Genomic DNA, 13,411 nt, shown 5'->3' with positions numbered 1-13,411 from the left:
TCCAAATCAAAAGGAGTTAAATTCTCCAATAACAAAATCTTATTATCCTCTTAATAGCATTTCTTATGCAGTAGTTTCCCAGAATTTACAATACAAGAAAATACAAAGCACAATCATAACATTCACAGTATCATGAATTTGAAGCATGAAACATAATTTATTACTAGTCAAATGGCATCAAATCATTCAAATGCATTTCCCAATTATCTTACATAGAAAACCATTCATCTTGTCACCTTTGGCATTTTAAACTAACCACACCAAAAACCCAGTGCAGCACTCAATTAAAGAAATAACTATAACTAATGCTTGTAAAGTGCTTATAATATACTAGGTCTTATGTTCACTTTGTAATCATGTGCTTCTTGTAACAAGCCTGGGAGGTGGGTGCTGTTTTTATCCCCTTTACAGATTACTAAACTGAGATAAACAAAGGTAAGGTAATTTGCTTAAGGACACATGGCTAATAAATTTCTTAAAGCCAAATAACAACTATCGTTTGTAATAGGTTCTGATTTACCACAATTATCTTATTTAGTTTCAGAACAAAATTTCACCCAAATTAAATTTGGATTTTTAATCAATAGTGGCAACATTTAAAACTTAAAAAAAAAATTTCCCCCAAGGGTCATTACTTGGTAGTACCTCAAAATTTAGAGCCCATTCCTTTTGATTAGCATGTGTTCAAAATTTTGGGGGGTAATCAGTCCTATTTTATGAGTCATGGCACCCCTGTACTGCATAATACAGTTTCCTCATATGATTGTTTCCAACCCTCAGCTAGCTTACTTAGAGTTATTTTAAATAAGCAGCTGTTTCTAAATTTCACATTGTTCTAGTTGAGCAAAATGTAAAATGTACTATAGCATTAAAACAAAAAATTTCACCAAATTATATGGTACATGATTAAATATCAAATTTTTGTCCAAAGCAGTTTAAGTTTTAGTCCTAAGTGAATTTATCTTAGAAAACCAGGATTCAAGCAAACTGTAAAACCTCTGATTGGAGAAACTAAGATAAACAATTAACTTGATTTGTGATTTTTGCTGACATTTATGTAGCAATCTGAAAAATAACAGTAGCAGTTTTCATTAAAATAAAACCTATAAGATTTGTCAAAACATTTTATATAATTGTCTCTTAGAATCATTATTTCATCCATTTCACAGATTAGCATACAGATATAGGGGCAAATACATCTTACTATAGATCAGATCACATAATTTATAAATTCTATCAAATTATTAAAATGTCTAAGACCATACTACTAAAATACCTAGCTTTAATTTTTATCTATCTTTCAGAGAGAATGGTTAACGATACCTAATTTTTCTTAATTACTTTAATGTTATTTTAATATATTGCTCATATTACAAATTCCTCTAAAATGATAACTTTGTTTCCGTGTAAGTTATTCCCTATATAGTATAGTAGTATTTATAGCTGGCTATGAATAACTTCTGTAAAGATGTGTCAGATACCTTTTTTAAATTCAAACTACAGTTAAAGATAGAACTCTTTGAATCAAGTTTGGGTATGTCCTCCCAACTGGCAATATTTTAAGTGCCATGGGTTTTATACCTGATGGGTGACTCAGAACTGCAGAAGAATGCAAACTTTTAATTTGTATTGTTTACTCAATGTAATTTGTTATCAACAGTTTAGTAATTTTCAGAAGTAATGATCAAATAATGCTTGATAACAATTAAATCTTTAACAAAAAAAAAAAACTTCTGCACAGTTAACCCTCAGTACAGTCAAGTCAGAGCCATGGTACCTGACTTGTTAATTAACAATGAGATTTTACCTGACTGAACTGAAGTAAGTAATTATCTATTTAAAAATACATCCAATTTAATTTCTGATAGCCTTATAGCATTCTGTATAACAAATAATTTTACAATATTTGATTTAGAATCAACATTAATATAATGGCATCATCCTCTTATATCCTATTAAATTATCAATAAGGCTTAAACAATCTGATCCCACTCTGAAACTCCCCAGTTCATGATCTATTAGTATCTCAGATACAATACCCTTTTAATGTAAGAAAAATCTAAAAACATAACTTATTTCCAATCAATTATTCAATTGTTAAATCATTTTTGACACTCTTTAGTGATCACATATAAGACCAGTATAGAGCATTCTTGATTCAATTATAACCTATATAGAAGTCTAATGATGTAATTCCTAAATATACTTTCCTTATGTCAAATATTGGGTGACAACATAAAAAGCATTTCTCATGCCACCCTAGATAGTGCTTGTAAAAATACTTCTTAGCACTGTTGTAAAGTCTAGCATAAAATAAACTAGGAGACTCATTGTCTTCCTGGATGGGCTTGGTCCTTCTATGCTCTTTTTGTGCCAATTAGGGCAGAAAAATACAAATACCATTTGATCTCTGGCAGGGACTGATTTACAAAAGTAAAATTGATAATTTCTGCATCACATGGTTTGAGTGGATCTAACCCTAAATTCTGCCTAGTACTTCTGTATCCTTTTAATTTGAGTGGGAGAAGGGAAACACCTAGAGAAAGACATCCATTGCTTATCTCAGATCTATTTATGTGCTCCTATTTCATACTTTTCCTTAAAACAAATTTCTACAGAATGTTACCCTGAAATTCACTTAGATATTTTATCATTTCTAAAAGCATTCAAACCACAATTTGGTAACTTAAAGTAGAGAAATTACATTTAAGTCTCTGATTAGTCTCTAATTGGTTTATGATGCCATAAATTCCCTACAGACTACTTCTTATCTGTGTCTCTTGTCTGTTTTCTAACTTGTCCAAAGTCAGGAGGCAAAGAGACTATCGCTTTAAAATTTAGAAAACTTCTTGGCTTAGATCTGGGTCAAAGAAAAATTTCAATAAACATGAGGATTCAAATTCACTAGGGCTTCAATAGAAGTCTCTGCTTCTCCCTTATGGGTTGAATTTTACCTTTCCTACTCAGGTGAGGTACTTTTCAATCTGGAGAAGTTAAGAGGCTTAGATTCTTAAAATCTAGCCACTGCTCACATTCTTAAAGTCTAGCCAATAGCCAATAGAGTCTGCCCAATATGATGGATGTTCTAATAAACCTTGTCTTTGGCTGAAAAAAAAAAAAGATGAGGAGCAGATCCACACCCAGAGAAAGAACTACAGAGTCTGAATGCAGATCGCAGCATACTATTTCCTTTTTTTTTCTTTTGTTTTGTTTCTTCTTTCTTGTGGTTCCTCCTATTGGTTCTATTTCTTTTTTACAACGTGACTAATGTGAAAATATGCTTAATATGAATGTATATGTAGAGCCTATAGCAGATTGTACACCATCTTGCGGAGGAGGGAGGAAAAGGAGGGGGAGAAAATTAAAACTCAAAAGCTTATGGAAGTGACTGTTGAAAACTAAAAATAAGTAAATTAATAATAATAAAGAAATGACAAGTAGGATGATTTCAGAAAAACCTGGAAAGACTTACATGAACTGATGCAAAGTGAACAGAACCAGGAGAACGTTGTACACAGTAACAGCAATATTGTACAATGATAAACTGTAAATGACTTAGCTATTCTCAGCAATACAATAATCCAAGACAATTCCGGGAGACTAATGATGCAGCGTACTATCCACCTTCAGAGAAAGAACTTATATTGTTTGAATACAGACTGAAGCATGCTATTTTTCACTTTCATTTTTTTCTTTTATTTGAAAATTATTAATATGGGAACATTTTACATGATGCATATGTATAACCTCTATCTGCTTACTGTGGAGGCGGGGGAGAGGGAGGATAGAATTTGGAGCTCAAAACTTAAAAAAAAAAACCCAAATGTTAAAAAATTGGTTTAACATGTAATTGGGGGAAATATATATATATATGTGTATATATATATATATATATATATACACACACACATACATACATATATATATATACACACACACACATACATATATATATAAAGAAGTTAAAATCTTTTATCAGATAAATTTCCAATTAAGATATTTGGGTGGCTAGTAGAGATCCTTTCCAAGGTTTTTATCCTTTCTCAGGAATTCATCCTGAGGAGCCACGTGGTGTTGCTGAATAGCCTACTTGCTGGCCTGGTGCTCAGTTCATAGATCTTAATAAGGATTCAGAAATTCCTAGCAGGAGTCATCTGAAAGTTCATAGTGTTCAAATTGGTAACTTTAGTGCCAGAATGGGTAGTCAGATAACAGTTAAGAAAATGGCTGATTGATACTTTTCGTCATAAGTGTGTCCCTCCTGAGAGGACTCAGATTTCTCCTGCTAACCCTTGCTTTCTACCTCTGGGTTCACAGTGCCACATTTCCCTGGCTTAAGTGCGGCTGCCAGTAGGTTCAATCTTTTTGTCCAGGGACCCAGTTTATGAACTAATAAAGGAAAGTATTAGGGCCAGACCTAGAGACTGTCTCTCTCTTCTTAAATGAATCAAAGAGATGTTGTCATATAGCAAATATTAAACACTAATGATGACTTACAAATATCAAGACACTAATGATAACACTTAAAATATCAAAAGATAATAATGCTATTCCCAGTTTCACCACAAGATGTCTCCAGAGACCATTCTATCATGTCTCTTTACCCTTCACATAAACAGTATTCCTAGGTTGATCTGGTCCTGGGAAGAAAACAGCTTTATTTACATAAGAAAATTGACATAATGAAATTAAACACTAGTAATGAAACACTGAAGAGAATCAGTGTGCACACATTAGAAATCTTTTCTTTAGGCCAATATTGGGATTTAAGCTAATTTATGTGTTTTAGTTATCTTTCTCTCTAACTAGGAAGACAGACTAGCAGGGCTAGGAAGACAAGGCTTCCCCAATTTTTCACAGGCTCTGAAGACCTTTGGTTGGTGTGCACTCTCCCTGATCATCCCCCAATGTCAATCGAGGGTCATTCTTGAGGGAAAAAATTCCTTCAGGGTATTGTCCTTAAGAAATCCCTTCCAGGCTTTATATTGGAAATTAATATTTAAAAAAAGAGAGAGATAAGTAAGGAAACTATATCAGTATGCACCAAGTGGTATAGCACCTAAATTTTTGAAGAAGCTGAATGATTTACAGGAAGAAATAGATAATAAAACTATACTAGTGAGGGATCTCAATTTTCCCCTCTCAGAACTAGATAAATCTAACCAAAAAATAAGAAAGAAGTTAAGGAAGTGAATAAAATTCTGAAAAAGTTAGAGATGATAGATCTCTGGAGAAAATTGAATGGGAAGAGAAAGGAATATATCTTTTTCTCAGCAGTACATGGCACTTACACAAAAATTGACTATATATTAGGACATAAAAACTTCACAACCAAATGCAGAAAAGCAGAAATAGTAAATGCATGCTTTTCAGATCATAATGCAACAGAAATTGCATTCAATAATGGACAAAGGAAAATGATTAAAAATTAATTGGAAATTAAATATTCTAATCCTAAAAATTAAGTGAGTCAAAAAGCAAATAATAGAAAAAACAGATAATTTCATTAAAGAAAATGACAACAATGAGCCAACATACCAAAATTTATGGGATGCTGCCAAAGCAGTACTTAGGGGAAACTTTATATCTCTAATTGCTTACATCAATAAAAGAAGAGAAAAAGCAGATCAATGAATTGGACATGCAACTAGAAAAACCAGAAAAACAATAAATTAAAAATCCCCAAACACCAAATTGGAAATCCTGAAAATCAAATGAGAAATTAATAAAATTAAAAGAAAACCATTGAACTAATAAATAAAACTAGAAGGTGGTTTTATGAAAAACCAATAAAATAGATAAACCATTGGTTAATTTGATTTTAGAAAGGAAAGAAGGGGCAGGTAGGTTGTGCAGTGGTTAGAGCACTGACCCTGGAGTCAGGAGGACCTGAGTTGGAATCCGGCCTAAAAAAACTCAACTCTTACTACCTGTGTGACCCTTAGCCCCGACTGCCTCACCAAAAAAGAAAAAAAAAAAGGAAAGAAGAAAACCAAATTACTACTATCAAAAACGAAAGGGCTGGGGCAGCTAGGTGATGCAGTGGATAGAGCACCGGCCCTGAAGCCAGGAGCACCTGAATTCAAATCCAGCCTCAGACCAAACACTTGACACATACTGGCTGTGTGACCTTGGGCAAGTCACTTAACCCCAATTGCCTGACTAAAAAAACAAAAAAAAAACAAAAAACAAACAAAAAAAAAACGAAAGGGGTGAATTCACCACCAATGAAGAGGAAATTAAGACAATTGTTAGGAGCTATTTTGTATAATTGTATGCCAATAAATTTGACAATCTAAATGAAATAGATGAATATTTATGAAAATATATATTACCCAGATTTAACAGAAGAAACAAAATACTTAAATAACCCAATCTTAGAAAAAGAAATTGAACAATCTATCAGTGAACTTCCTAAGAAAAAAATCCTCAGGACCAGATGGATTCACAAATAAATTCTACCAAACATTTAAAGAATATTTAATCTCAATACTATATAGACTATTTGGAAAAATAGTCAAAGGAGTCCTACCAAATTCCTTTTATGACACAAATATGGTGCTGATATCTAAACCAGGAAGACCCACAACAGAAAAAATTGTAGACCGGTTTCCCTGATAAATATTGATGCAAAAATTTTAAATAAAATATTAGCCAAGAGATTATGGCAATATATCACAAGGATCGTGTACTATGAGCAGGTGGGATTTATACCAGGAATTCAGGGCTGGTTCAATATTAGGTAAACTATCAGCATAATTGACCATATCAAGAATAAAATCAACGGAAATCATATGATTATCTGAATAGATGCAGACAAAGCCTGTGACAAAATACAGCACCCCTTCCGATTCAAAATACTAGAAAGCATAGAAATAAAAGGAGCTTACCTTAAAATGATAAGTAATATTTATTTAAAACTATCAGCATTATCTGTAATTGGGTTAAGATAGAAGCCTTCCCAATACAATCAGGGGTGAATCAAAGATGCCCATTATCACCTGTATTATTTAATACTGTACTAGAAATGTTAGCTACAGCAATATGAAAAGAAAAAAATTAAAGGAATTAGAGTAGGCAATGAGGAAACAAAACTATCACTCTTTGCAGATGATAAGATGTTACACTTAGAAAACCCTAGAGAATCAACTAAAATTCTACCTAAATTAATCTATTTTTCAATGCCATGTCAGTCAAACTATCAAAAAATTATTTTATAGAGCTAGAAAAAATAATAACAAAATTCATCTGGAAGAACAAAAGCTCAAGGATATCAAGGGAATCAATGGAAAAAAATTCAAAAGAAGGTGGTCGAGCCATATTAGATCTCAAAGCAGTAATTATCAAAATGATCTGGAATTGGTTAAGAAAGAGAGTGGTGGGTCAGTGGAACAGATGAGGTACAAATTACATTATAGTAAATGACCATAGTAATCTAGTATATAATAAGGCCAAAGATCTAAGCTTTTCAAGGAAAAACTCATTATTTGACAAAAACTGCTGGGAAAAGTAGGAAACAGTGTGGCAGAAAGTAGGTAGAGACCAACATCTCACACCATATAGCAAGGTCAAAATGGATATATGATTTACGCATAAAGTAATACTATAAGCAAATTAAGAAAGCATGGAATAGTTTGTCTGTCAGATTTATGAATGAGGGAAAAATTTAGGACCAAAGAAGAGATAGAGAGCATTACAAAATGTAAAATAGATAATTTAGATTATACCGAATTAAAAAGGTTTTGCACAAACAAAACCAATTTAACCAAAATTATAGGGAAAGCAGAAAACTGGGGAAAACAATTTTGAACAAGTATCTCTGATAAAGGCTTTATTTCTCAAATATATAGAGAAATGAGTCAAATTTATAAAAATACATGTCATTCCCCAGTTGATAAATGATCAAAAGATATGAACAGGCAGTTTTCAGACAAAGAAATCAAAGCTATTTATAGTCATATTAAAAAATTCTCTAAATCATTATCGATTAGAGAAATGCAAATTAAAACAACTTTGAGATAATACCTCATACCTGTCAGATTGGCTAATTTGACAAATAAAAGTGTTGGATGTTGGAGGGGATGTGAGAAAACTGGGTTACTAAATGCTGGAGAAGATGTGGGAAAATTGAAACACTAATGCACTGTTGGTAGAATTGTGAACTGATCCAACCATTCTGGAGAGCAATTGGAACTATGCTCCAATAAAACTGCATAACCTTTAATCCAGCAATACCATGGCTAGTTCTATATACAAAAGACATCCAAAAAAAGGGAGAAGGACCTATTTGTACAAAAATATAGTGGCTCTTTTTGTGGTAGCTAAGAATTGGAAATCAAAGGCATGCCCATCAGTTGGGGAATGTCTAAACCAGCTGTGGTATATTATTGTAATGGAATATTATTGTGCTATAAGAAATGACAAGCAGTATAATTTCAGAAAAACCTGGAAAGACTTACATGAACTGAAGCTTAGTGAACTGAACAAAACCAGGAGAATGTTGTACACAGTAACAAAGATATTGTTCAGTGAAGAACTGTGAATGACTTAGCTATTCTCAGCAACACAGTGATCCAACACAATTCCAAAGGAGTAATAATGAAGCATACTATCCACCTCCAGAGAAAGAACTGATATTATTTGAATATAAACTGAAGCATGCTATTTTTCATTTTTTTCTTTTGAGTCTTCTTGTACAACATAACTAATATGGAAATGTTTTACATAATTGCACATGTATAACTTACATCTGATTGCCATCTCAGGGAGTGGGGAGGAAACAAGAGGGAGGGATAGAATTTGGAACTAAAAACTTTAAAAATATTAAGAAAAAATATATAGTGCATGCTTAATTCTTCTTTGCTGGGCACTTTTATTGACTTCATGTAGTTTAAATGTCTTATCAGTCACACAGGCAATGTCATTACTTCAGTTATTTAGCAAAAAAACCTCTTACTAGAAGAGCTAAGTAAGAATATATTTAAAGATAGCAAAGATAACGTATGGCATCTCTCATTTCCACTTAAAGGTAAAGTTATTTCTGTGGCTTTAAGTGCAGTTGCCAAATTGTCCATAAATACTTGTTGTTCCTAATGACTAATTGATAAAAGAAGGTGTAATAGGCCTCTTACCTAAGAAGACCATTTGCAGTGCTAGATGAACCAGCAGGAATTTTCTGCAGCTCTGCAGGATGGCAGACAGGAGTGGACTTCCTGCTAAGTGTTCTCAAAGTGAGAAATCAGACACTCATATTGGATAATTGCTACACTTTATCAGACTTAGAAATGGGAATTTTCATGGAGTATACTGAAAGTGAGATATATGCAATCATCGTGTCACTACATTGACTCTAGCGTGATCTTTTCAAAATATCCTACTTAGTTCTAAATTAGCATGGTTTTAAAGGCACACTTTTTTTTCTTGAGGTATTTTTCATTCATCCATTCAGCTTTCAACAGTTATCTCTACTATGTGCAGTGCATTAAGGCAAGCAGTGGGAGAAAGTCAATGATAAATGAGAAGGCAGTTTGCAGTTGAGCAGGAGTGATTAGACATGCTAGATAAATTAGACAAGCTAAATAAAAATTAAAATATAGTAAGTACATAAGAGAAGGTGTCCAGCTGTGGAGAACAGAGGTGGTTTACTGGAAGCAGTAGCATGTGAACTTGACCTTAAAAAAAAAAGTTGATGTTAGTAAGTTGAGATGGGAGGAAGGAAAGAGTTTTCCATGTAAAGGGAACAAAATGAGCACAATTCTGGAGGGAGAAAGTCGAATACAATAGAAGGACACTGTCTAGCACTTTTTATCCTGTGAAAATACTCACATGATTTTTAGCAGACTTGTTACATATTTTTATGCACTATATTAGATGGATGATGATAATAATTGATAGATAATAATTCCTTTTACCTTATCAACTCTGTAATTTCCACCACTGAGTTGGATTGTTCCTTTTGATATGACTGTGCTATAGTAAAAGTGGTAAATACTTGTATATGTCCAAAGGACCAATTTTCTTTTCTTTTCTTTTCTTTTCCTTTTTTTTGTTGGAGAGAGCATTTTCTTTTTTAGGAATGTTTTTATTTTATAGTAATAATGAAATAATTAATGCACACACTTATGTATAACACAAAATCCAGACCTGAAAGATGAACAACTCTTGTTGCAAGAGGACTCAGCAGGTATTACATCCAAATAGCAGCCCTGAGTGAAATGATGCTGGCAAACGAAGGCCAGCTTACTGAAGACAGAGCTGGATACATATTTTTCTGGAATGGCCACAGTGAAGGGGAGTGCCATGAAGCTGGTGTAGGTTTTGCAATCTAAACTAATATAGTGAATAAGCTTGTATGCCTACCAAAAGGAGTAAATAACAGATTCATGATAACACGATTGCCACTTGCAGGAAAACACCATGCCACTGTCATCAATGCCTGTGCTCCTACCATAACAAACCCTATGAGGTCAAAAGAAAAATTCTGTGAAGACCTGGGGACCCTTATCATCAATGTGCCAAAAAAGAAAAAGCTTATAATGCTGGGAGACTTTAACGCTAGAGTAGGCTCAGACTCCTAGACATGGTAGGGACTCTTTGGGAGGAATGGAGTTGGAAACAGCAACATCAGTGATCACTTATTACTGAAGCCAAATTGGTATTCCTAAAGCCCATATCATCTCTGCTCAAAATTTTTTTGTGGCTTCCAACTACCTCTAGCATAATAGAAGGACTCAGCTTGGCATCATTTCAGTCCCACACAGTCTGGCCCCAGCCTATAGTTCCAGCTGAATTTCACATGGCTGCTCTTCATGCCCTCTATATTCTAGCTGGACTGACCTGCATGTGTTTGCTGGATTTGGTATTGCTTCCTCTGCTTTGGTGCCTTTGGCTGTAGCGTCCTACACTCAGAGCTGGAAGGGTCCTCAGTGTCTAACCTAGGCTGAACTGTCATTTTAAAAATGAGAAAATTGATGATGCATCTTCTGCAGCATGTGTCCATGTCCTACTATAAGTTCAAGAGGTCTATCCAGTATGCTGGGGGCCTTCTTTAAGCAAGGAAGAAGGAAGGAACTAAGCATTTATTCGCACCTAATATGTTCCTGACACTGAAGGGTACAAATAGAAGCAAAAACAAATACAGTCCCTTCCCTCAAAGAGCTTACATTCTAATTGGAGAAGACAACACACAAAAGGGGAGCTGAAGGGGAGGATGGAAGGTTAAGAAGGTCCATGGAATGAATGCATAATTGTGAAGTCCAGAGAAAGTCAGGAATGGGATCAGGAGGGGACTGAAGACAGTCCATCCTGGACCCCTTCACAGAATCGAGGCTCCAGGAGATACTTACCAGTGGGAGAAGGGAGGAGGGCTTGTGGAAGGATATTCCAGGGTGCACACTCTAGGTACTGTCCCAGATGTTCCAGAATGAGGAGGCCCCAGGCTAAAACTGCAGTAGAGGCATGATTTTCAATCCAGAGAAAGTGAGTAACAGGGCCCAGAAAGGAATGAACAATTAGAAATGTATCAGTTAGGGTCCTGTTTCTAACTCCTTTGTCAAGGCTGATCATTTGTTTACCTTGAGATAGTACATCTTAATTAAAACCACTAGTACCCAGGAATAAATAGTATTTCTCACATATTGAATTTCATAGCGTGAAGTCAGGCTCAGCCAGCAATTATCTGCCCTGGAAATAATGAAATAGTGTTTCTGTGTTGCAGGCCTATGATCAGTGTTTACCTGTTATAAATGTTTTGATAGTCTGGCCAAAGCCAAAGATAACATGTCCAAATTATTATTTCTTTGCTTATGAATGTCAGTATTGGAAAAACGTGGAAAAGCCTAGCTCCCTGATGTAAACTTCAGTATGTGAAAACATCAGACTTAGTTTTGCTAAACCTAAAACTTTGCCTTGTATAGAGTAGCTAGTATTTAGAAAGTTTGAGGAGTAAGTACTGGCAACAGCAGATGGCAGAACCATTATATAATATAGTGAAAGTAGGAACTGAATCTACAAATGCCTACCTATTTTCATGTCACCAATTTTTTCTTTTACTCTGAAATGATTTTTCTTTGTTTAGCTTAGCAGTATGACCTTTGCCATATACCTAGCAAATCTTATTCATTTCAGACCATGTTTATTTTTTAAAATAAGGGTGAAGTAGTTCCTTGACAATCAGGGTTCTGCTTGGAAAATTCTGTAGGGAATAACTATTTATATAATGCCTACTCAATGCCAGGCACTAGGCTAAGAACTCTTACAAATAGCAACTCATTTGATCCTCACAACAACCCTGGGAATTAGGTGCTGTTATGATCCCAATTTATAGCTGAGAAACTTGAGGCAGAAAGAAGTTAAGTGACTTTCCCAGGGTCACACATCTAATAAATATGTGATGCAAAATTTGAACTCAAATCTTCCTCACTCCAGGCCAAGTGCTTTGTCTACTGTACCACCCATCTGCCTCTAGTATCAGTAGAGGATCAGCAGAGTGGTCCAAGTATAATCCTACAGTCATTTGCTTTTCCAATTCTGTACTGTACATTTTCATCATCCTATATAAGATTATCATGGGAAGGAGGACAGTGAGATTGAAAATGTTCTTAAAATCAATCCAAAAGAAAAAGATTAAAATTCAGCTTCAGTGATCCTGACTATAGGCAGTAGGGAACCAACAAAAGAAAACAATAAAGTTGGTAAACCTGTAGAAGTTATTAAGATTTTTGGAAACCATTTCTTATAGGCTGCTAAAGTGCATATGTTGTGTTTTACTGTTCTGGTCAAATAATCTCAACTGCTCTATGAATGGTAAACACCTTATTTGTGTTTATGTTTCCTTGCCAGTGTTCATAAGCAATATCTTTCCCTAATCAGCTAGCTTAGAGCTCATTGAAACCTAAATAAGTTCTTTATTATGACCTAAGTGAAATTGTTCTATCTCTAGTCTATTTCTTGTAATAATCCGTAGGCACACTCTTCAAAAGAAAAAAAATCTTTCAATAAAACAGGTGTGTCTACGTGGACTATTAAGAACAGAATATTGTTGGCAGTATGAGAAAGGTTGTCAGTATAAATTATGCTTCTCTGAAAACAAAAGGAGGTATATTCTCTCATTTAGAACACTCTCATTCTTATAGATCTACAAAAGAAAAACCAAAGCAGCAAAGACAGAATACCTGAAGCAGCTAGCAGCATACAGAACAAGCCTCGTATCGAAGGTACTGCATGACTGTTTGCTATTGTGACAGATTGTGGCCATGTAGGCACAGACTTTGATAGCAGTTTTGAAGAAAGGACACTTTGGTGTTTGTTAACAACACTTGCCTCAACTGAAAACTAAATCCCCACTTTTTTTCTAAATAGATATTCATGCTTCACAAACCTAAGCAGAGTAGAAAGACCTCTTCATCTTAAT

The 13,411-nt window shown here is 34.3% G+C and overlaps 1 protein-coding gene across 1 annotated transcript in view; it reads left to right on the top strand.

Moving 5' to 3' along the window:
- LOC114053817 (thymocyte selection-associated high mobility group box protein TOX-like) overlaps nt 1-13,411 on the top strand; it is a 60,724-nt gene that overhangs the window by 27,589 nt on the left and 19,724 nt on the right. Inside the window, 1 exon segment of the mRNA XM_027876946.1 lies at nt 13,134-13,214. Coding sequence (XP_027732747.1) covers nt 13,134-13,214 — 81 coding nt within the window.

The sequence above is a fragment of the Vombatus ursinus genome, unplaced genomic scaffold (assembly GCF_900497805.2).
Source record: "Vombatus ursinus unplaced genomic scaffold, bare-nosed wombat genome assembly UNPS02014812.1, whole genome shotgun sequence".
In the NCBI taxonomy this organism is placed as follows: Eukaryota; Metazoa; Chordata; class Mammalia; order Diprotodontia; family Vombatidae; genus Vombatus; species Vombatus ursinus.
Note: the sequence above shows the minus strand (reverse complement) of the source record. Positions and strands in the feature narration are given on the sequence as shown.